Source organism: Lupinus angustifolius, chromosome LG01 (genome assembly GCF_001865875.1).
Source record: "Lupinus angustifolius cultivar Tanjil chromosome LG01, LupAngTanjil_v1.0, whole genome shotgun sequence".
NCBI lineage: Eukaryota > Viridiplantae > Streptophyta > Magnoliopsida > Fabales > Fabaceae > Lupinus > Lupinus angustifolius.
The window spans coordinates 1,949,671-1,975,886 of record NC_032009.1 but is presented as its reverse complement, the minus strand read 5'-3'; the positions used below and the strand labels follow the sequence as shown (position 1 = coordinate 1,975,886).

The 26,216-nt window shown below is 30.2% G+C and overlaps 3 protein-coding genes across 5 annotated transcripts; 2 read left to right on the top strand and 1 right to left on the bottom strand.

The window, feature by feature from the left end:
* Positions 5,336 to 7,692, top strand: LOC109346028 (heparanase-like protein 3). Of its 2 annotated transcripts, XM_019585387.1 has the most exons (7): positions 5,336 to 5,494; positions 5,553 to 5,809; positions 6,225 to 6,261; positions 6,365 to 6,548; positions 6,698 to 6,843; positions 7,148 to 7,378; positions 7,473 to 7,692. In XM_019585387.1, exons 2-7 carry the CDS (start codon positions 5,555 to 5,557, stop codon positions 7,670 to 7,672), a joined length of 1,053 nt encoding a protein of 350 aa, XP_019440932.1. In that variant the 5' UTR covers positions 5,336 to 5,494; positions 5,553 to 5,554; the 3' UTR covers positions 7,673 to 7,692. The 2 variants fall into 2 exon arrangements, with proteins under 2 accessions (XP_019440932.1, XP_019440923.1); XM_019585378.1 differs by having other exon boundaries at positions 5,337 to 5,809.
* LOC109346015 (heparanase-like protein 3) lies at positions 8,079 to 11,597 on the top strand. 2 transcript variants are annotated; one of them, XM_019585366.1, is made up of 10 exons: positions 8,079 to 8,220; positions 8,279 to 8,535; positions 8,951 to 8,987; positions 9,091 to 9,274; positions 9,424 to 9,569; positions 9,874 to 10,104; positions 10,199 to 10,388; positions 10,473 to 10,598; positions 10,860 to 10,959; positions 11,040 to 11,597. In XM_019585366.1, the coding sequence occupies exons 2-10, from the start codon at positions 8,281 to 8,283 to the stop codon at positions 11,346 to 11,348; spliced, it is 1,578 nt and encodes a 525-aa protein (XP_019440911.1). In that variant the 5' UTR covers positions 8,079 to 8,220; positions 8,279 to 8,280; the 3' UTR covers positions 11,349 to 11,597. The 2 variants fall into 2 exon arrangements, with proteins under 2 accessions (XP_019440911.1, XP_019440902.1); XM_019585357.1 differs by having other exon boundaries at positions 8,080 to 8,535.
* Positions 12,590 to 17,485, bottom strand: LOC109346005 (pyrophosphate-energized vacuolar membrane proton pump-like). Its single transcript, XM_019585346.1, has 8 exons — positions 17,159 to 17,485; positions 15,445 to 16,019; positions 14,789 to 15,168; positions 14,565 to 14,651; positions 14,148 to 14,478; positions 13,634 to 14,044; positions 13,198 to 13,257; positions 12,590 to 13,042 (listed from the first exon to the last, which is right to left on the bottom strand). The coding sequence occupies exons 1-8, from the start codon at positions 17,406 to 17,408 to the stop codon at positions 12,833 to 12,835; spliced, it is 2,304 nt and encodes a 767-aa protein (XP_019440891.1). The 5' UTR covers positions 17,409 to 17,485; the 3' UTR covers positions 12,590 to 12,832.

Here is a 26,216-nt window from a genome sequence, read left to right as displayed (position 1 = left end):
TTTAATTAGAATCTTTTTATTACTCACGTTTGGTCTTCTTATCCCTAATCCACTATAAGATACCTTTATAACCAAAAGTTCCTCAAATAAAATCTATTAGAGAACTTGGTTGATGAATTATAAGAATTTTTTACAATATATGATTTTTAGTAATCATAAATATAATTAATACAAAAACAAATGTTAAATGTGAAGTGATTGTATATTAAAAATATAGATATTATAGTCATAAACTCATAATATTATTGCAAATGGATTGGGAGGAGACATAGTTTGCATGAGATATGTTGGTATAGACTTGAACAATTACCAAGAGTGAGTCTAACTAGTATATCAAGCAAATGCTGCTTTAATGAATTGCCTTTATAATTTGCCAATTTGTGTACACAAATTTATAATTTGATTTTATAGTATTATTATTTTGTTAGTCTTAGTCCAAGTGAAAGTGATAAAATATTTGTTCTATCCTTTGATGTATCCCAATTATTATATATGTCCTTCTTTATATTGGTTGATTGACTTGATTGATTGATAATTAATTTAAAAATATATTTTATTTATCAATAAAAACTATCACATAATTGTGTACTAAATATATATTTTATCTAAATTCATTATGTTTTGAGCTCAATGTTTAAATATAAGGGAGGTAAAAAATATAAGTAAGTTATGAATTTTCAAAGTTTAGAAAAATTCAAGTTTTAGAAATAAGGAATAATGGCCTGAAATATTAAAGTGGAATTTTCACCACTCAAATAAATGCCCCATAAAACTCACCATATACATGTTTAAAATGAATTAGTTCAACCTTGTCTAAATGGATCCACTTTGAAATATTTCTATATCATTTTACAAATAAAAAAATTAATTTTAAAATCAACAGTGGATATTGTTGGACCAATAGAAGAGAGCAATTGCGTGCCCAAACCCACATTGAGTCTAGGGCCTACGCTTTACCTCAATCCAGTGGGTTTTAAGAAACAATTGAAAACATAGTATCACAAGGAGTGTGTCTCTTTACTTTGTTCAAAACAACATACAAACAAAGGATGTATTAAGTTTAATCGGTTAAATTGTCCAATCAGATCATATAACATTATATATAGCTATATAAATGTTTAATAATATATAATTATTAACTATGTATAATTATATTAGATTAATATTTTTTATGATTTTGACTGAAATAAAGCAAAACATTATAGTAGTGTATGTTCTTCATTTTTTTAAATTTCAAGTGAATCGTCATTGTTTCCTGTATTATTAGGATTTAATAAAGTTTAACATACTATCCAGAATGAGTAAATATCACTACATGAAAAAGCCATTAATTTATTCTCACTTCTCACCCAATGGTTAACCTCCATGGTGATCTCTCTAGGCAAATATGCCACTAGATTCAAGGTAATATGTAAGAGTAATTTCTTGGTAATATGTAAGAGTGATGCGTCAAAGTAAAGTGAGCTAAAAACTAGTGCAATTGCATAAATTGACCTCTCAACAAGTATTAGTTTGCTTGGTTAAGATTTATTTTGTTGAAAAATAATTGTTCGAGATCCAATTAAGCATAGTTTAATAAATGAAAATATCTAACATAATATAATCATAATCTCACAATTAAACTAAACGTACTTTTGGAACTTCAATTTTGAGCATTCGAAAATATGCTTAATCGAAGATTATTTGAACTAAAAGCACTCCAAGTTTAAAAATTTATGGCTGCCCTCTTGAACCAATTACCCATTAGGACAATGACATGTACTTATCTTATTTTGGAACCACAAAAGCATGTGGCTTCCCTAAAAAAATTATCAAGATCCGAATATAGTGGACATAATTAGAACTCAGACAATAATAATGTAGTGGGCAACATCAAAATATGGACCCAACCAACTTCATCCATCAACCCTAGTAATAATATCTACTTATTTTTGTGGGTAGATATGAGAAGGCTATATATAATGAGGATGAGTGAGTTTTTTTTGTACTATTAAGAATATTCTTTAACCTTTTGGGTAAGAAATTAATCTCTTTCGAAGTTTATGGTTACCTCTTTCAATAAGTGTCACTCTCAATAATCAGACATTTGACCTTAAAAATCTAGTGAGATCTTAGACCACTAGATCAACGTTTTGTTGGTACATCCGTGAGTTAAAGATAAAGATGTATAGAGTCCTCAGGGCCACATAGATTAATTTTGCAATTGTAGCAGCTCAACAAATTAAAGTATAAGACCTAAAAGGCTGAAACTAACGATAATGGAGTAGATAATAGAATCTGGCAATTAAATTGAGTACTTGAGAGAGACACTACTTACTCCCTACTTGATTAATATATAATAATTGTAGGTGTATAATTAATTATATGTGCTCTTTTGCTACAAGACAACCAAAATTTTGGACGGCACATCAGGCACCATTTGAGGAACAGGGATACGTGTTTCAATGTCAGTCTCAATTCTCTGTCCCCATCAATTAAAAATTAACACATAAATAAATGGAATTTTTTTAAAAATAAAATGATATATTTTTATATTACTTTCTCAAAATTGATTGGACAGGAACGGAGTTTGCGGACAAACTATCTGAGTCCCCATTTGATGATTGTGTTTCTTCACCTGTTGTATTATTTGCTGATATTTTGAAGCATTAGGTATATGCATTTATGGTTTTATTTTATTTTCTTTCATGCTTACTAACTTTTGAATGAGAAGCAGTATAGGAAGCTGTTCATCATATTTTAGAGACATATTTGAGAAATTAAAATATTTGATTTTGATTTTGTTACAGTTATTAACCAATAATGTAAAGTATAAAAATGATATTGTTAAAGTCAAATCATATAAATTTGTACATTCTTTTGTGCTGGTAGGAATACTAACATCACATTTGAAATATTTTTATGTTCCTTTGAAAATGGACATGCAGCCATAAGTCCATGGTTTAGGATGAGAAAAAAATAGGCATTTGCATGTGGTAATACTATTTCCATTCTATACTATAAAATATCAATAGAGCTTGTAGGTATGAAAGCAATGCTATGCAGATGCTTACACTACCAATAATGATATATCCACATACACACTTAGATAAACCTTCCTTGATTAGTTCTTCCCCATATCCAAATCATTACCCATAACTAACAATACACCAAAAACAACATTCTCCTTCTTAAGGGTCGATTTGCAAGTTAATTATTAGAGGGTAATAGAAGGAAGTGAATGACTTTAAAATCGTGAAACATGCTTATGAATTGGATCTTAAGCCCTCTTTTTCATTTCATTCTCTTTAAAAACAAACTCGACGTTGGAACATCTTATGACCCCAAAAAATTAATTCAAGGATTACATAGTTGTGCTATTATTAGACATATTTGAAGGATTGATGTTTGAACAACCTGTGTTCATACTTTTATATTTTCAGTAAGTGAACTGATTTTTGAAGATGCTCTTAAACATGCTTCAACTACACTTTATTAACTATATTTCCTTATCCTTTGGTATATGTGATATATTATTTTTGTTAATGAAATTAATTTATCTAAAAAATAGTAATTTTTTATTATTTAATGAATGATAAATAATAAATTGATAATATATAAAATTATTACACTATCAATGAATACATTATTCTCAAATTTTATTCCATTTCATTTATCATCATTAAATATCCCAAGGTAAGTTTAAGAATAATATTTTTTAGTTCTAGAAGAAATCTATCCCAGTATGAGCATGGCCTTGCCAGCGAATCTAAACTGAAGGCTCCTAATCAGACAGAGTTCCAACAGTCTTGATTTTCATTCATTTCCAATAATGGACCACTAATCACATAATAATACCAATGATCTTACCAATTGCTTTTAATTATATAATTGTTGTTATCAACAAATATTGTTCTCAATAATCAAAACTAGTATGATAACTCAAATTATTATACCACTAGTTTAATATCTGATTGATAATGATATAATGTATGCGTCAGGATAATAATTATTGAACACCATTGTGTGTATGAATAATTTATTTATCCATGCTTCTAATTCATGTTATTTAATGTTATATTCAGCATTTATAAATAAAAGTTTTTTAAACTAAAATTTTCCAAACCGTTTATTACAGGCTAACAATTAGTCAGATTTGATATATCAAATAGTCAAAACACAACATCCAGGGCTCTTGAAATTTTATATGTGCATGATGCAAGTGATGCCACATGGTAACACGTTTTCTGTCTTAAAACTTGTATTGTTAACTAAACTATTTTATTCTAATTCATCATAAAATATAAACTTAATGGTATTTTAATTTTTCGTACAACTAAAAATGAATAATATTTTGAGTAATAATAAGGTGAAAAAATGAAAATGTTTTGCTTTAGGTTGGGTTGAAAAAATGAGAAGCTTTCCTTATCCCTTACTTAACTGTCTTTGTACTTCCTTTCAGAAAAGTTGACCAAACTTACCCCACTATCAACAAACGTCACGTTATTCCAAGCATCAATTTCATCCAAAATAATACAAAATAAATTTGGAAACCTATAATTGTTTATCTAACGACCTACATGGACCAAGCTTCTTTAGTTTACATTTTTTTAACGTGTATCAATTTATATCACTAAATATACTAGATAGGAATTTGATCTAATAGTCTAGTGGCTTAAGAAGAAGAAAAATATAATTTAACACTTTTACTATGAAGATATAATAAGATAACATTTTTATCCTTCTATGTAAGTGTGAAAGTGATTATTTTATTTATTTGATCTAATAGTCTAGTGGCTTAAGAAGAAGAAAAATATAATTTAACACTTTTACTATGAAGATATAATAAGATAACATTTTTATCCTTCTATGTAAGTGTGAAAGTGATTATTTTATTTATTTGATCTAATAGTCTAGTGGCTTAAGAAGAAGAAAAATATAATTTAACACTTTTACTATGAAGATATAATAAGATAACATTTTTATCCTTCTATGTAAGTGTGAAAGTGATTATTTTATTTTACCTTGATGAAAATACCATTTCTCATAAGTTTCTATTAGATCCTTAAAAAAAAGTAAATCTTCAACTTATTAGAAGAATATCTCACGAAAAAAGATCAGTTTCTTCTCATGTTACATTAAAAAACCAACATCAAAATTTATTTATCCAACCAGATAACTAGCAAAAATACTTTTATACTAAAAACAAAATACTTAATTTAATCATGCATTAATTATTTAATTACATAAACATAAGTCTAAAATATTCTATGAGATTATGATTACCTTTTCTAAACCGATAACTGAGGAGGCGAAGGTGGAGGGAGAGACAATATAATTATAAATAGTCTGTAATGTACACGTGAATTGAAGTGTGTTTTCATCAAGTGTGTATTTCTATAGTTTCAATAATAACTTGTTTCACACAATATTCCATTTCTTTGTATTTATGTCTGCAGAGTTTGCAGTAAAACAACCTTAAACTCTTTCATCTCTATAGCTTCTTCATCCTAGGTACAAGCTACCCATTTATCATTTATGTAACAAAGATCTTGACTTTGTCTTATTCAGGAAAATGGGTTCTCAAATAAGGCTTCTGGGTTGGTATTCATGGATCTACTATTTTGTATGCTTCAGCTTCATTGTAGTGAATGCTGTGAATGGTGAAAGAAGAGGAGATGCAATAGAGAAAGGTTTTGTTTTTATTCATGGGAAATCTTTTATTGGAAAGATTGATGATGATTTTGTGTGTGCCACTTTGGATTGGTGGCCACCTCAGAAATGTGACTATGGAAGATGTAGTTGGGGTCTTGCTTCTCTTCTTAATCTGGTATTCTCACTTTCCTTTTTCTGCTATGGTTTCTGAATCTGTAAACAAGTTTTTTGTTTTTTTTATATATTTTAAATGTGCCACTGCAGGAAAGTAACACCATGAGATTCTTCTGTCTAAGATATTATTCAGTGCTTGGTGTTTTTCCTTGTCGGAATGAATGATGCTTGAATCTGAAATGCATGTTTAAGATCCTTTAGCTCATTTGCAAAATAACATGTAAAAACAATTTTTTTGTTTTAATGTCATTATCTACTCATTGTATGAGGAGAATAAATTAGTATCTTTTCCTCTTAATTACTGAATTAATTAATTATTGAAGGTTGAATAATGTCATAACTTTTATTCAAACCTTAAGAATCTTATACACAAAGGTAGGAGAGAATTTACATCTTATAATTTTCATATCATGCAGGACCTCAACAACAAAATTTTGTTAAATGCAGTAAAAGGTAAGATTGTATTCACATTTCTCTATCTTTTACATCAACTATTGAACAATTAATAATTTTTTGAGAACTTATTTAAGATATCATTGCTTCTGATGTTGTGCAGCATTTTCACCCTTGAAAATTAGATTAGGAGGAACTTTGCAAGATAAGGTCACATATGGTACTGAAGATTATCACCATCCATGTACTCCTTTTGTTTGGAACACTAGTGAAATGTTTGGTTTCACTAAAGGGTGCTTACCCTTGCATAGATGGGATGAGCTAAACAGCTTTTTCAAAAAAGCAGGGTAAAAATCAGTCCCCTTTTAATTTTTTACATTGGCCTTTGCCTCTAATTGTGTATAAGGAGTAAGGACTAAACATGTTCATCTTGTTAATATGGCAAATTAACAATTGTTTTTTGACAAGTTTAACATTAATAATAGGTATATTTCAGGGCTAAGATTATATTTGGATTGAATGCTCTTGCTGGAAAGTCTATACAATCTGGTTCTGCAGTTGGGCCTTGGGACTACTCCAATGCCGAATCATTTATACGTTATACCGTAAAAAAGAACTACATCATTCATGGTTGGGAACTTGGTAAGCATATATATGCTGCTCTTACTACAAATGCCAAAATAGCAAGTGACACTGGCACAATGAGACTAAATTTTTTATGTTAATCTTAAGGCTATCTTTATCTTTATCACAAGCCAGGACTTTCTGAAATTAATAACCATCTTTGTAATTATCAAATACTTTTAGTTAGAAGAAACAAAAATGGCAATTTTTCCTCTATAGAAGTAATTGTGATGCTGTATATGAAGCCATAAAGAACATAATCCTTCTTGCTTGAGGGTCTATGTATGTGGACTAACTATAATGAGCTATTTTTCATGGGCAGGCAATGAATTATGTGGGAATGGAATTGGAACAAGTGTTTCTGCAGATCAATATGTTTCCGATGTTGCTTCTTTACGACTCATCATTCAAAATGCATACAAGGGGATTGAGCCTAAGCCACTACTTATTTCACCTGGAGGCTTCTTTGATGCAACTTGGTTCAAAGAATTTGTAACCAAAGCGGGTAAATCTGTGGATGTGGTCACTCACCACATTTATAACCTTGGTCCAGGTAACTTCAACTAATCAAGATATATTATTACATTTTATTTCTCCAATTTCCATAAATTTGATTATAACTAAAACTTACTTTATCCCAAATACAGGAGTTGATGAACACATAACTGAAAAAATTCTCGATCCTTCATATCTCAATGGAGAGGCTAGCACATTCAACGGCCTCAAAAACATACTTCGAAGTTCGGCAACCTCAGCAACAGCATGGGTTGGTGAGGCAGGAGGAGCTTACAATAGTGGCCATCATCTTGTGTCTGATGCATTTGTCTACAGCTTCTGGTTAGTGTAATTCCCATAAATATATAAGTACAGGGTTCCTTATACGTGTTTTTTCTCTAATGTTTACCTTGATGAAAATACCATTTCTCATAAGTTTCTATTAGATCCTTAAAAAAAAGTAAATCTTCAACTTATTAGAAGAATATCTCACGAAAAAAGATCAGTTTCTTCTCATGTTACATTAAAAAACCAACATCAAAATTTATTTATCCAACCAGATAACTAGCAAAAATACTTTTATACTAAAAACAAAATACTTAATTTAATCATGCATTAATTATTTAATTACATAAACATAAGTCTAAAATATTCTATGAGATTATGATTACCTTTTCTAAACCGATAACTGAGGAGGCGAAGGTGGAGGGAGAGACAATATAATTATAAATAGTCTGTAATGTACACGTGAATTGAAGTGTGTTTTCATCAAGTGTGTATTTCTATAGTTTCAATAATAACTTGTTTCACACAATATTCCATTTCTTTGTATTTATGTCTGCAGAGTTTGCAGTAAAACAACCTTAAACTCTTTCATCTCTATAGCTTCTTCATCCTAGGTACAAGCTACCCATTTATCATTTATGTAACAAAGATCTTGACTTTGTCTTATTCAGGAAAATGGGTTCTCAAATAAGGCTTCTGGGTTGGTATTCATGGATCTACTATTTTGTATGCTTCAGCTTCATTGTAGTGAATGCTGTGAATGGTGAAAGAAGAGGAGATGCAATAGAGAAAGGTTTTGTTTTTATTCATGGGAAATCTTTTATTGGAAAGATTGATGATGATTTTGTGTGTGCCACTTTGGATTGGTGGCCACCTCAGAAATGTGACTATGGAAGATGTAGTTGGGGTCTTGCTTCTCTTCTTAATCTGGTATTCTCACTTTCCTTTTTCTGCTATGGTTTCTGAATCTGTAAACAAGTTTTTTGTTTTTTTTATATATTTTAAATGTGCCACTGCAGGAAAGTAACACCATGAGATTCTTCTGTCTAAGATATTATTCAGTGCTTGGTGTTTTTCCTTGTCGGAATGAATGATGCTTGAATCTGAAATGCATGTTTAAGATCCTTTAGCTCATTTGCAAAATAACATGTAAAAACAATTTTTTTGTTTTAATGTCATTATCTACTCATTGTATGAGGAGAATAAATTAGTATCTTTTCCTCTTAATTACTGAATTAATTAATTATTGAAGGTTGAATAATGTCATAACTTTTATTCAAACCTTAAGAATCTTATACACAAAGGTAGGAGAGAATTTACATCTTATAATTTTCATATCATGCAGGACCTCAACAACAAAATTTTGTTAAATGCAGTAAAAGGTAAGATTGTATTCACATTTCTCTATCTTTTACATCAACTATTGAACAATTAATAATTTTTTGAGAACTTATTTAAGATATCATTGCTTCTGATGTTGTGCAGCATTTTCACCCTTGAAAATTAGATTAGGAGGAACTTTGCAAGATAAGGTCACATATGGTACTGAAGATTATCACCATCCATGTACTCCTTTTGTTTGGAACACTAGTGAAATGTTTGGTTTCACTAAAGGGTGCTTACCCTTGCATAGATGGGATGAGCTAAACAGCTTTTTCAAAAAAGCAGGGTAAAAATCAGTCCCCTTTTAATTTTTTACATTGGCCTTTGCCTCTAATTGTGTATAAGGAGTAAGGACTAAACATGTTCATCTTGTTAATATGGCAAATTAACAATTGTTTTTTGACAAGTTTAACATTAATAATAGGTATATTTCAGGGCTAAGATTATATTTGGATTGAATGCTCTTGCTGGAAAGTCTATACAATCTGGTTCTGCAGTTGGGCCTTGGGACTACTCCAATGCCGAATCATTTATACGTTATACCGTAAAAAAGAACTACATCATTCATGGTTGGGAACTTGGTAAGCATATATATGCTGCTCTTACTACAAATGCCAAAATAGCAAGTGACACTGGCACAATGAGACTAAATTTTTTATGTTAATCTTAAGGCTATCTTTATCTTTATCACAAGCCAGGACTTTCTGAAATTAATAACCATCTTTGTAATTATCAAATACTTTTAGTTAGAAGAAACAAAAATGGCAATTTTTCCTCTATAGAAGTAATTGTGATGCTGTATATGAAGCCATAAAGAACATAATCCTTCTTGCTTGAGGGTCTATGTATGTGGACTAACTATAATGAGCTATTTTTCATGGGCAGGCAATGAATTATGTGGGAATGGAATTGGAACAAGTGTTTCTGCAGATCAATATGTTTCCGATGTTGCTTCTTTACGACTCATCATTCAAAATGCATACAAGGGGATTGAGCCTAAGCCACTACTTATTTCACCTGGAGGCTTCTTTGATGCAACTTGGTTCAAAGAATTTGTAACCAAAGCGGGTAAATCTGTGGATGTGGTCACTCACCACATTTATAACCTTGGTCCAGGTAACTTCAACTAATCAAGATATATTATTACATTTTATTTCTCCAATTTCCATAAATTTGATTATAACTAAAACTTACTTTATCCCAAATACAGGAGTTGATGAACACATAACTGAAAAAATTCTCGATCCTTCATATCTCAATGGAGAGGCTAGCACATTCAACGGCCTCAAAAACATACTTCGAAGTTCGGCAACCTCAGCAACAGCATGGGTTGGTGAGGCAGGAGGAGCTTACAATAGTGGCCATCATCTTGTGTCTGATGCATTTGTCTACAGCTTCTGGTTAGTGTAATTCCCATAAATATATAAGTACAGGGTTCCTTATACGTGTTTTTTCTCTAATGTTATCATATATACACAACACAGGTATTTGGATCAACTTGGCATGTCAGCTACCTATGACACTAGAACCTATTGCAGACAAACTTTGATTGGAGGAAACTATGGTTTATTGAATACTAGTACTTTCATGCCAAATCCAGATTACTATAGGTACTAAATTTTGAATTTCACATTTTAAGAATGAGCAGCATAATTATTTGGTACAACATCATTCATCATTGTACCTGAGCTGAAATATATTGATATTTGTTTCATTAATTATGCTTGTCACTTTGGAATGGATCCCATTCCTAATAGAACATAAGGTTTTTCTTAAGGGGGTCTCATTTGAAGTAGATTGATTTATTAAAAGTTTATAACATTTCAGTGGTTTATCATTTATGTTTGTTTCACTGTTTCCCCTTCTTACAGTGCTCTTCTATGGCATCGACTCATGGGACGACGAGTCCTCGCAACTAGCTTCTACGGGACAAAGAAGATCAGAGCTTATGCACACTGTGCAAAACAATCTGTGAGTGAACTTTTCTATCAGTATGCTTATATAGTTAGACATTTCTACTTGTGAAATCTAATTTGATACTCTTGTTACAGCAAGGAATCACAATACTACTACTCAACTTGGGCAATAGCACCAGTGTTCAAGCCAAACTGGCCTTGAGATTTGCTAAGGTACCTTACGGTCGCGAAAAATTTAGAGAAGAGTACCATTTAACAACGAAGAGTCAGAACTTACATAGCCAAGTCATGTTACTAAATGGTAACATTTTAAGTGTAAACAAATATGGTGATATTCCTCCTTTGAAGCCTCTATATGTAGATCCATCAAAGCCAATAGTAGTTGGTCCTCTTTCTGTTGTATTTGCACATATACAAGATATTATTCTTCCAGCTTGCACCTAACTCAATAACAGTGTGCCACACTATGTGAAACTGAGAATTGGTTTCACTTGGTGATATAATATATAAGAGATAAAGTACATGAAAAATGTGTAATTTTTCAATTGCTGTCATAGTTCTGTTATTATTTTTTCTTTGGGTGGGGCCTAAAGCATTAGAATTTTAATTGGTTTCATTTGGTTCACAATGTGTACCATTCAGTTATAATGACAAAGTTCTAAATTTTATAATTTGAATGCGACATTTGATTCATTTCATGAGTTATTTTCATTTCTTTTACACGCTTGATGTTTAATTATTTCATTTTCCGTAACGAGATTAAGGTTTTGTTGTTGTTATCGATGCTTAATTGCTTGCCTAATGGAAACAATTTAATAAATGCGACCAAATAAATCAGTCTGGAGGTATGTATACATCATCCATGACCATTTGGCCTCACCAAACACCAACATTGTCAGAGAAAAATAAACTAAAAACAAATAAATATTGTATCAAAAGTTTGGTGAAATGTCAATGATTTAAATTGCTGGTGATTTGTATGGTTGAGATATGAACTCCAAGGATTGGTACACCAGAAGTTGGTAAGAATAATACAACAGATTCTTCACTTTCCAAGATTTACAACACTCCAGTACATTTTCATCATCTATTAAAAATATAAAATAAACTACAGCAACACAATAATGTACATAGATATTTATCTATGCTATCATTTCTTTGTCAAAGGATCCAATTTCTTTAATTTCTAGTGTGTGTTGAGAATAATCAATGATTGAACCATGGATCAGTTTAGCTCAGAAAAACTGCGGTTTATTGCTGGCAAGCACCAACCATATGAGGGTACTGGTCAATTTGGAGAAGATTGATGGTACAAATAGGGATACACATATAATGATTTATAAAATCGTGTACATGTACCATTAGTTGTGATTGGTCAAAAATAAAATTAATTATTAATTTTTTAATTTGAAAATATTTTTCCACATATGGAATAAATAATTGTACCCATAGTTATATTAATAATATATTTCATTCTAAATTAAAAATAAATATTGATTTAAAATTTTAAGAAATATAATGTTAATAGTAGCTTTGGTTATATAGTACCACATATCTTGAAGTTCGTTGTAGTTTGAGATTGTTGTGATAAAAGACAACAAAACCTCCTATTACAATGGTAAAAGCATTGTAGATTTGCAAATTAACAAAAAATGCAATATGATTGGGTCAAGTGAAGGGAAAAATTAAGAAAGTGATCATATTATTCCCATGTTTAACATAATGATAAAACCAAGGAACAATGGTAGCCAAAACCATTATCATCCACCCTTTTACAAGGAAAATTTTCTCTGCAGGTTCAGCATAATTATCTCAACTAAAAATAATGAGGAAAAAAACTAGTGATAAAGAAAAGGCATGGTAGAAGGGTGGTGATTTTTTGTTTGCTGAATCATTCTAGGAAATTGATGGAACATTGATGTTCTTTTCTATTGAAGATACTTGAAAAGTAAGCCACCATGTGTAGCAAAGAAAGGTGCAAACACAAGAGATTCAACAGCCATAAGCTTGATGAGGATGTTAAGTGATGGTCCAGAAGTATCCTTAAGAGGGTCTCCAATGGTGTCACCAATAACAGCTGCTTTGTGTGGATCTGACCCTTTTGGACCAAGGCTTCTTGCATGCTCGGATGCACCAGCCTGTTACGCGAAATATTTAATCATCATCGACTCTTCAAAAGAGTAATACAAATAAACGGTGGATAATGTAGTGATCGTGTATAAATCTTTACAATGGCAGTGGATAGATATTATGCTCAAGCAATTAATCATATACAACGTAATGAAATGTTTACCTCAATGTACTTCTTGGCATTATCCCAAGCACCACCAGTGTTGGATGCAGAGATAGCAATCTGAAAACATGGTACAGAAAAAGTGTAAATCAAGCAGCCAATAAAAGATACTAAGGCAACAAACAACAACCTATGCTTTGTTGAGCATTAGTGAAACAAACTTGATTTTTCAAAATAGAGTTTGAAGTAAATGTTTAATATTTTAATGCTTTCATTCTAAAAATAAGTTTGCAGTAAAACTCAGTATAAGTTTCAACCCAATAACAAAAGCTATTTTTATCACATCCGGTTATGGCAAATCAATTTTGCTATATAATTGTCAAACATGCTAGCAAACATGAATTCCAAATCATGCTTAGATCTTCAGGTTTGATTTTAGATGGTTCAATCATGCAACCAATCACGCACTTGATAATTCGGGGTCTATTAACATTACCTGTACACCAGACACCAGAGATCCAGCAAGGACACCAGAAAGTGTTTCTACACCAAAAAGGATGCCAACAATAAGGGGAGTAAGCATCACAAGAGCACCAGGTGGTATCATTTCTTTAATGGAAGCATCGGTGGAGATCTTGACACATGTAGCATAGTCAGGCTTAGCAGTTCCCTCCATCAAGCCCGGAATGGTATTGAACTGCCTACGTACTTCCTCAACCATCTTCAGAGCAGCTTTTCCAACACTTTTCATGGTCATGGCAGAAAACCAGTAAGGAAGCATGGCACCAACAATTAGACCAATAAAAACCTTTGGAGTCAACACATCAACTGTTGTAATAGAAGCTCGGCTCGCAAAGGCACCAAAGAGGGCCAAAGACACAAGGGCAGCGGAACCAATGGCAAACCCCTAAGAGATTAATGAGATATCAGACATCTACCAGGATAAGTGGTGCTACAATAAACGTCAAGAATAAGATTGAAAGTGAATGAACAATAAAGAAAATCCAAACCTTTCCAATAGCAGCAGTTGTGTTTCCTGCAGCATCAAGAGCATCAGTCCTCTCTCGGATTCTGTGACTCATCCCAGCCATCTCAGCAATACCTCCAGCATTGTCACTGATTGGACCATATGCATCAATGGCCAATCCAGTGGCTATGGTACTCAACATCCCGAGTGCAGCAACAGCAACTCCATACATCGCAGCAAAGCTGAAACTAACAAAAATACTAACTGCAATGGCAAAAATTGGAATAATGACAGATTTGTATCCCAAGGCAAGGCCAAAGATAACATTAGTAGCAGCACCGGTCCTACAGGAGTCTGCAACATCTTGCACAGGGCTGCAACAGCAGATCGAAAAGGTTAAGTCAGGGTCAAATGTAATGATGCACAAGCAAAAATGCAGAATATGATACAAAACTGTTACCTATATGCATTGCTGGTATAGTACTCAGTTACAAATCCTATAATAAGCCCTGCCCAAAGACCAACAGCTACACACAGGAATAGCTGCCTGCAAACCAAAAATAATCTCATGAGTCCTAATATAGGATAAAATATCATTCATTCTTTAACTAATAGGCAATAGGACAACATTGAATGGTTGCTTCACTGGAAAAGTGAATCCTAACTGAAGCTAATGAGACTTACCAGTTCTTGACATCTTTCTGCACTCCAAAATTGAAGATAGTAAATGAAGATGGGAGTGCAATCCAACTAACAATTGCAATCCCAACAGTCATAAACACAGTGGAAATGATGAGCTGTTTTTTCAATGCTGGTTCAATTTCCTTAACAGCCTTGATCTCAAAAAAGTCGGTTGCAAATAAGGTGGTAAGCAAGCAAACGAGGATACCCACAGAACTGATAGTAAGAGGGTATAACATAGCAGTCAACTCGTGATTCACCCCAAAAGAAGAGATGGAAGCAACGACGAGAGCAGCACAAGATGCCTCAGCATATGAACCAAAAAGATCAGAACCCATGCCAGCAATGTCACCAACATTGTCACCAACATTATCAGCAATCACCTGAGTGTGCAATGATTTTTTCAGACATAAGAAAGGATTAAAAAAGGGCAACCCAGTGCACAAGGCTCCCACATAATGGGGTATGGGGATGATGGATGTACACAGCCTTGCCCTCGCAAGTGAAGAGGTTGTTTCCAGGATTTGAACCCGTGACCACCAAGTCACAAGGCAAGCAACTTTACCGTTGCGCTGAGGTTCACCCACTACATATAAGAAAGGATTGACAAAGAAATATTTTAAACCAAAAGGCAACTATTTTCAGGGTATTATTCTTACAGCTGGATTTCTAGGGTCATCCTCGGGAATGTTCCTTTCAACCTTGCCAACAAGATCAGCACCAACATCAGCAGCCTTAGTGTAGATACCTCCACCAACTCTTCCAAAAAGTGCCATGGAAGAACCACCAAGACCATAACCAGTGATGGCCTCAAAAAGACCACCCCAGTCGTCACCGTAGTAAATCTTGAACAGGTTGATGGTAATGTATAGAACCAAAAGACCGTTTGCAGCAAGGAGAAATCCCATAACTGCACCAGATCTAAATGCTACTATGAATGCCTTCCCAACACTCTTTCTAGCTTCCAATGTGGTTCTTGCATTAGCATAAGTTGCAATTTTCATTCCAAGGAAACCAGAAATTACTGATGTGATGCCACCGAGCAGGAATGCTATGGTGCTGAAAAGGGCGGTGGCAAGAGCTGGCTTACAGATCTTAGTTTGATCGTAGGTGCAAGGGTGGTGGCTTGTGCTGAATCCTTCCACAGAGCCAAGGAAAATGAATATCAGGACAGCAAAAAACACCATGAAGATTCCCACATATCTATATTCGGTAAAAAGGAACGATGTTGCACCTGTTAATGTTCAAAAACAAATAAGTCAGTCAAGATGTTACCAAGCAATGATTGTAAGTTGAACTAGTACCAAGATGTTAAACTGTTAATTTTAAATATAAACTGAATAAAGCTAATAGGTTATGAGAAACAAATATCAATACATCAGTTAATAAGGTTAAGTTTTATGAAGAAAATTAGAGATTATTGTAGGCTATATCTTGCATACTTATAGGGAAGGACACAAGGAAAGTGTGAAAAGTGCACCCATCTAGAAAAGGGGACAACGAGCTCCAAAAATTAACCAGTGTACCCCTTTTATCTCTGAAATGGCAATATCTTGGAAATTCAAGTCTCACACAAAGGATCGGAAACCACCCAACCCAAACCAACAGACAAGTAAACACCACATATACTCTGCTCAAAACGAAAGATCAAAGACGATATGGAATGTAAAAAACGTTTAACTTTGTAATAGAAACTTATCATCAAACTATATGTATTGAGTCATTTTCCACAACTATGCTGTGATGTAAAATAATGTTGTGAAGCAAAGGACATAGCATAAGAGTACCAGAGGAAAAAAGCACAAAAAATAATGAAAGTAGTTTTCATTGCAAATTACTGTAAAATTTGGAAGTGTGGGTCCAAATTCCACAACCAATGACAATCTTTTAATGATTAAAAAATAATATAGTGTTCAATTCATGTCAAGTCTAGCTAGGTAAAAAACGTTTCAAATTTCTTGAAATTTAAAAAATTATATGAAATAAAACAGAGCGAAGTTAAAAATTACACTCGGTTACACAGTACCAAACAACCAAGTCCAAGTACAAAGGTTGCAAAAAAACCTACTTTCCAACCTGATAAGGTTCACCTTAAACATAAAATTTCAAATTAAAAGCTCTCAAATCAAAATTCAAACAAGCCATGCCGAACCACAAAAAAACACATACCGAGATCTACCCACAAAATTCAAATCTACACTTCCATGATAATTTCAATTCCTTAACTATTTTTTTAAAAGTTAGGAGAGAAATACAAATATCTGAACTCATGGGTTGATCTAAAAATCCCAAAAACACAAACTTTTCAATAAAACAAACAACAACAAAGAACAAAGTTTCAATTTTTAGAGATACAGAGAAAAAAATATAGACCTTCAGAGATAGCATTTTGAATTTCGGCGCATTTGGCAACAACGTTGTGATCATTAACACCTTCCTCTTCTTCAATAAGGTATTCGTTGTAGCCATTCTTACTAGCAACGTTGGGAGAACTCTCTCTAGAAGCAGTGACCTTAACTTTAGAGACAATAAACCATTGGAAAAGTGCGAAAACGATTCCAATAACAGCGCAAATAGGGATCAAAATCTCGGTTCCGAGATCTGGGAGAATGGTTGCACCCATTGCTTAAATTTTCTCTCTTTCAGTGCAAAAGAAAGAAAAGAGAATGAATGAATGAGAAACGAGAATGAAGTGATTTGAGTGGAGTAAGGGTTTTATATATATATTTATAATATGAATGATATGGTTGAGATGAATAAGAACTTGTGTGGTTGAAAATATATTATATTCACCAAAAAATATGAGATTGATAGGAATTTCCTAATTATGCCAGATCTGATTCCAAGTACACAACATTTCTCAATTCTCACCTATTTTATAATTGCTCAAATTCCTTATTCATATTAACTGTCCAAATAAAGTTTTATTATTTTAATTACATTCTTATCTTCTTAATCCTTATATGTATTTCATTAAAGTTAGTAATTCAGACATTGATTATGTAGTAGAGTATTTTACTCTATTTTATTATAAAATATGTTATAGAAGATTTTAAAATTCCTTTTTATAAACTATTTTATTACCAACCAATATCCAGATTATTAATAAAGTTAATATAAGATGTATGACATAATTTTTATATTTTATTATTTTTAATATCTCTCGTTAATAACTAATAAAAACTTTCATATAATGCTTTTATTTTTTCATGAATACATCATTACTTTTTTTTCATATTTTCTCCTATCTTTATCTTCTATCTTTCTCAACTCAAGAATAACACACAATATCACATAAAAAAATATCTAAGAACTCTCTAATAATCTTTATCTTCTTAAATCTACATTGTTTATTTAGTTTATATATTACATTTTTTATACTCATACACTATATATGATGGATTGACATACATGAAATATTGGTGACACACTAGGAAATTATAAATTCAACTTTTATTTATAAAAAAATAAGTAACAAGTGACCTCAATTTTATGTTGGGTTGCTTTTATTTTGAATTGACTATTTTTTAAATGCAGTTTTTGATAGTATTATCATCATTTTAGGCAACAAAGGTAATTAGTTTTATTGATATGTGCAATTTAGTTTAAATTATATTATAATGAGGACTATTAGAGTTCTTTTTAAATATAATATTGTCATGTCCTATTTTAATCCTAACTACAATTAAATTCATCATTACCAATTTACCACCGATGATAAACTTTCTATTTTCTATTTTGTTTTTTTATTCTATTTTAGTTAGTATGTATAGTTTACTTATTTCAATATTGTTTTGTAATATTAAGTTTAGTGAATATACTCTGTAGTCTTTTGAAAAAATGATGGGGGTAATAATTTGGTCCCGCAAAAATATATATTCAAATTAGTATTCATTGATTGCAATACAAGTCAAATATGAGTGTAATATTTATGTATTATTAATGGAAATATTTATAAACATATAATATAATACATACATTTATTTGTATTACTTAATACTTATATTTAATAATTAATGATTAAAAATAAATGACCGATAATATAGGACATCGTAAAAGTCTTTTATATTATTAGTACATATATTTTGATATATTATTATTGTATATATTACATGCTACCTACTTTAATTGTTACTTTAATAGTCTTTCTATTATGTGTAATTTTAGGAAATCAATAAATATTCATTATTTTCTGGTCATTTTATCTTATTATTATACACAAATTACCGGAACAAGTTCTTTGAAATTGGAATAATATTTATTCAAAATATATTATTTTATGCTTTACTTATCACCTTTGATAATTAACCCAACTTATATATATTATCTTAAAATTATAATTAAAATATGATGGGGAAATATATAATAAAATAGATAGAATTATTTTCCCAAATAACCAAAGTAACTTATTTATTTACTAATTTTATGTAATTACTTAAAAAGACTAATAAAATATATGTGGAATTTTGTGAGAAAACATATTCAATACATCATATTTAGATATCAGTGATTTTTTTGGTGTTATCTAAAATAATTATTTAGAGCTAATTTTTTAATATGTTATCAGTATTTATTGTTTATTGGTTATTTTTATATAAATATATACTCATACAAGTTTTTCTATATATTGACTTTGATAAAATATAAAAGGAGAGAAAAAAAAGATGAGTAGAGAGAAGTTAAAGATAAATATTCTCTTTCTCTCATAGTTTAGAATAGAGCATGGGAAGAGAGAGAAGAGGATAGTGGTATCCATATATTTTGTTTCTCCTCTTGAGTAGAGAGAAAAGAGAAGAAATGGTTGATAGATCTTTCTTTTGTCTTTTTTATATTTAAAACAAAATAACATAAAAATCCATTATAATTCTACTCTCTTTAGTTAAGAAAAGAAAATGAATAGAGAGAAAGATGTGAGAAAGACACTTTGAGGAAAGAAAGAGGTGAGAAATATAGTAGATTTTTCTATTGTTAGGTGCACAAAAAAGTAAAAGAAAATGATGAGAAATATGCGTTTTCTTATGTCTTTGGTTTGTTTGATCGGATAAAAAAGAAGAAGAGAAAAACAATATATTTTTTAAATATCAATAATATCATTGGAAATAATATAAGATAAAATATACTAATTTTTTATAGTTAGTAAAAAATAATATATTTAAATATTATGATATATATTATTATGTAGTTTTTAATCAGAAAAAAAATGTGTGCAGGTGTAGTGTATAACTTTATGTATATCAGGATTAACTTAGGATAATAACTTTTATGTACAGAGTCCTATGAAAATGCTAGTTTTACTAAGAAGTTTAAAATAATGAATCAATATTGTATTATAAGAGAATAATTAAATATGAATATGGAATAACTTAAATTCTCTATTTGAATTTTAATCTACTTTCATTTTGAATCAATTAATCAACTATTTCTTATTTCAAGGAGTGGTGACTTAAAAAGGAATAGTTTCGAAGTTTAAGTAGATTAATTAATAAAAATGAATTGAAATTTAATGGTAGAATTAGAAATAAGGAATAATTCCTTTCTCATATATTTTCTTTCCATACAAGTATCAAATTATACGTGGCGACACAACATAAAGAGGGGTGATATTGAGTGGAATTATTATCCCTTTGTTGTAAAAATTAATGTTGTGAGAAATGGATAGAGTGGTCAAACCTCTAATCAAATTTAAAAATGGTTCTGATTTATAACTTTAATTAAAAGGTGTTGAATTGTTTAAATTACAAAAATTCATGTTAGTCTGTATTAATTTTGGTTAAACTGAAATAATTTAGAAAGTAAAGTGAACAATTCACTTGAAATAAAAAAATGATATATTACTTTAGTGTTTTGTTTTAATCTTATCCAAAAAAAATGAATATATAATATTTCAATATAATTATTAATTATATATAATTTTACATTTATATATAATTATATATTTATAGATAATTATTAATTGTATATGAAATTAATGATTTGAAAAAACGATTTAAATGAGTTAAATCTAACATAGTATCTTTTCTTTTTTAGTATTCAGCTGGAGTTTCATGGTCAAAATTATAGCGTAAAGACCAAATAACCATCAACCCCATCACCCATTAATAAGTTGTATTAAATTGTATAACAAAATTACTCATTCATTTAAAATTTTCTTTTATTCAATTGATTAAACTATGAAATATAAAATATGAGTGGTGTAAACTTTGGTTTCAAAAAACGTATAATGACATTTTCTCATTTTCTTTTATGATCTCTTCGTGTCATTCCTTAAAAAATAAAAGAAACAACTCAACCAAGTTATGTATTCCACGTCGAGATAATAAGATACATTTTTTCTTGGCAGTATTTTTTATAAGAAAATGTTTAAAGTCAAGTGGCATAGTATTTTATTACCAGATATTCATATGACTAATTAATTTCATAACTTCATTTATACTATTTATATTTAACTTACGTGAATATGAATAACTCGTTAAAATAATAAAACTGGCAACAAAATATTTTAAATAATAGGTATAAAGCTAAGATACAAAAAAAGAAGAAAATGTAACCCAAACAAAAACCTAAAATAGGATTTAATTACACTTTAAACTAAAAAAGGTACTGCATCTGGCTTTTAATACTTGAGCATTGCATGCTATCAAGTATCAACACATAAAATGGTGCCAATTTTATTTAACGACCAAGTTTATTTCATGCTTAATGTTGATATGTTATTGATCGTCATTGCTGTTCTGGAAACTATAAGTAGATTGAAGCCACTTTTTACATTTGTTTTTTAATAGAGAAAGTTTTTGATAAATTATTAACCATCTTTTCATGCTCACAAGCAATAAATTGTTAAAATTGATCCTGAAATTCAACTCAGAAATTAAATCATAAATAAAGAATTGTTTAAAACATTATATATGTTTTGGTTCAAAATCTCGATCAAATATGCCAGGTGCTAAGGAACTAGGCTATACTTAAAAGCTGGGTGTGCAAGACTTAACCAAGGCTTGTCCTTTCTACTACTTAGTCTCATTTTTTGTTCCACAGCTTTTATTTTTATATTCTTTAGTTAATTAAATCCTTTAATTTGTTATTCATATTGAAATTGATGAGGAGCTGGTCATTATACTAGAATGTGTATGTTGTTTTAAGCACTTATTTATTTTCTGTGGCAAACATAGTTATAATGAGTTTAGATTTTAGAAATTAAATTTCTTTTATTTGAAGTTGAATTACACTGAGTTTTTTTATGTATTCAATGTATCCTCTTGTCTTTTTTAGTAAATAACTAATCTTTTTCAGGGTATGTGGAGATCCCTCCAAAAAGCGTCATCATCCATAATCAAATCATTGACCTTTTAATCATCTTGAAAATTTAATAGAGCTTTATACCACTAGATCAACATATTATTGATGAATTACGTTGAGTTCTACCAACCTATATAGAAACACTACCTTATTTTAAAATGTAGTTTGTTATTATTATTAAATATGAATAATAAAACCTCTTAACTTGAATCAATAATTTTATATAATAATGTGATAACATATTTATGGTGATATTATTTATTTTGATGGATAACCTTTCCTTCTTCAAACAAAACTCTGGTCGATGATATTTCGTTGTCATACAGTTGCAATGAACCAAATCACACATTTACGTTAAGGCCTACCACCAATTATATTGGCACTCAAGTGAGAATGGCCCTTAAATATATTGTCATGAATATATTTAACGGGAATGGTCTTTTTCTTTCATAAGTGGAAAGAAAATGAAAGTGAGAGCAAATAATTCATTTCAATTCCTATATAATGATTAATGCAGCACAATGTATATAAATAAAAAATAAATGGTACCAACTTTCAACTCGTGTTCATTGAATCTTCATTTGAGGTCCACTCCATTAATTTCACACTCAAGAGTTATATATGTAAATGAGAATTTTTATTATTCAATTAATAGTTGTTAAGAAAAATAATATATTATCATATTAACCCTTCTACTTATAAGAAAATATCATATGTTACAAAATGATATTTTACTTGTTCATGTGTCACAAGTCTTTGTATAAAATTCACGGTATGTTATTATATTGGGGGAAAAGAATGAAAAGATGTGCATAGCATAAATGCAAACCATGATTATTCTAAGTATATATCATCATTCATTAGCATACTATTTCTCTACCACCATGATGTTTACACCTAGACAGTTAGTTATGTCGGTGCTACAAGTGGTGCCAATTTAATGACAACTCAGTAACATCTATACACTATAGTGATAATATATAATATATAATATATAAATTTTATATATTATCAATATATGTTTTCTATTTTAATAATATAATTTTAAGATCATAATTAATTATACCAAATAAATTGGTTATATGATACCGATAATGCACCCATCAAATAAATAACCACTCATTGATATTTCACTACTATCATTTGCCTGCCAGATCACTCGGTGAATTTATTCACCACCATATGAAGACAACATAACCAAACATTCCAAGCACCAAAAAGAAAAATAATATTTATTCCTTAAACTAACGTCGTTGTTTTCCAATTAATTACTTTGTACTAACATTGTATTGTGTAATACATTCCAAACCAATTGGAATCTATATGTGCCAGGAAAAAGGTATTTAAAATTTTGTAATTTAAAAATAAATGTAGTTCTGAATCATTGAAAAAATTAGTGTAATGTCATAGTCTAGGCATAGTAATGGATTCTTCCAAACGGATGAGGATCACCTGTCTCAAATTGGTGTCCTCAATCCTGTCTTAGCCACTTGTATTTAGATATATGTATTTAGTAAATTATTTTTATAAAATTAAATTAAATTGAATGATTATTTTTCATTTGTTTGCAAATACTGATTGGTCAAGGACACCGGGACAGACTATCCCCGTTCCTTCCAAACATACTAAACTAATATCATTCATGTAAATTAAAGAAATTGAATATATATTTTATAATATAAAAGTATTTTATACAATGTATGATCCTTTATGCCTTAACCATTATCGTTTGATATATAAATAGATTTTAAAATCTATATTGACAGTGTAAATTTTTTTATACTGTCAATATATCATTCATCATTGATTTTTATTATTTTTATTTGAGAGTCAATAGTAATTAATAAATTAATTGTGAAAAATTTGTTGATAATATAAAAAATACTTACGCTATCAGTATATACATATTAAATTCATATAAATATTAAAAAAATGCTTTAAAGTGTCAATAATATCAATGACCATATAGTTGGTGAGTGAGCTAAGATTGTGCTGTCATGGGATGGTGGAGGGTATGAATGGGACCACATGTTGATAGCAAAGCCCATGTCTAATAGGAAGCGGTCTCGCAAAATTGTATCATTCTATGTATCATTATATATGATCAGTTTAAAAAAATATTTAAATTATTAAATATTTTTTTGATCAATCATAAATATTGACACGTAAAATAATAAACATTTTAAGACCGAAGATATCTATCATGTCGTGTTGTAATTGTTTTATTAGAATTTGTGAATTGTGATTGGAAAAGAATAGATCCAAATTCCTCATTCTTTGGGATTTATTATTGTTGCGTTTTTAAGTTTTGGTTGGATGAGGCATCCTTCGGGATCAGATCAGGAATTTTTTAAGAGTATCAAACGTGCAATGTGCGAATATACTTTAATGGACTCGGGTGGGAGTGTTCTTTTCCTATTCAACCTTTCTTTCAAAGAGTTGGTAGTTGTCGTTTAATCTTGCCTTATACAACTTTTGTGTATTAGTAAATGAAAAAAAGAATGTGAAATTTATATAACTTAGTATAAAGATTTAGATATACATTATATTATTCACGATTCATTTCAATTATTTTTTTTATAAGAGTCAATAATAAGTAAATATAAATGATGTATCATATGATGGCAATTTTTTTTCTCTTGAAAATATTTGTTTTGAGCAAGTATAACTTAATTACATTCAATACTCATATTTTTTACAACAATTCATTCACATTTCACAAGAGATGTCAATGTAATTACATTATTTTCATAGTATGAAATACCTAATGTTGTGATATACACATATAAATCATGAGTTGCTTGTAGTATAAAAAAAGAAAAAAATGTTAGATATAATCAGGAAAAGTGCATACAACCTTCACAAACTTTAGGTTTTGTAAGTAGATAATATTAAGTATTTTTTCTTCCTGATTATTCATTAAACTTTATTTATTGGTGAAATTAGTCAACACATAAAGATGATATTAAATTTCTAACATGTCAATAAGAAAATGTTGTCATCAAACTCATAATAGTAGCAATAATGCATGTTAGTTAGGATTTCTTTTTGTACTACCAATAGTGTTTCCTCGTCTTTTTGGGTAAGAAATTAATCTATTTCGGGATTCGTGGTTGTCCCTCCCAACAAGTGTTGCTCCAAGAATCAAACTCTCAACCCTGAGCATCCAGTGAGACATTACATCACTAGACCAACTTTTGTTGGTATATTAGTTAGGGTTGATGAAAGTAAGAAATCATCGTCAAAATATAAATTAATCGAGAAGAAAGTGATAAGTAATATTCATAGTTAAAAGTGAACAATAGAATAATATTTATATATTAAAATAAAATAATAATTGTAACGCCCCGAAAAATACTTCTAAAAAACATTGCGGAAAAATGGGTAAATTTTTTTTCTTCGGATAAAGAGGTTGTATAAAATTGTTTCCTTTTTAAAACCTTCCTTTTCTGAGACATCACTTTAAGTAACTCAAATGCGGAAAATCAACTTATCGTTATCGAATGATAACTTACCCTGATTCACAATTTCCTGAATAACACAATTCATATAAATAGTTAAGTCATCTTTAGTTCATACAAACTAAATCAACAAAGGCGGAAACTACAACGCCACTAACATATACCAAATCCAAAAGAAAGGGCGGAAATACTAATCATCGCCAACAAACACTAAACAAAGGCATGAACAAGCTGAAGCCGTCCTTGCTTCAAAAGTCACAAAATGATAAGCAACTCCTAGTGGCTAACTCCAAAGATAGGGTATTGCCTCTTCCTCAATTCCTCATGCCCCCTCCTGGAACGTCACGGATGAGTAGCTCCAAATCCGAGTACAGCTGTCTACCTGACGAGTACACGTCCAAAAAGCAAGCAATAGAAAAGAAGAGAAATAGAGAGAGTAAGACATCTAATGAACGTAAATTCATTGACGGCGTGGACTTACTCAGAATATTACACTCAGATATGAAAAACAGTTCATATATATATATAACATATTACATTATAACTCATCAGTTATTCTCGTGGAGTAATATAATCAAACTCGTCAATTGTTCTCATAAATAATTGTCTAATTCACATGAGTGATATAACCAGACTCATCAATTGTTCTCATAAACAATTATCTAATCAACCTA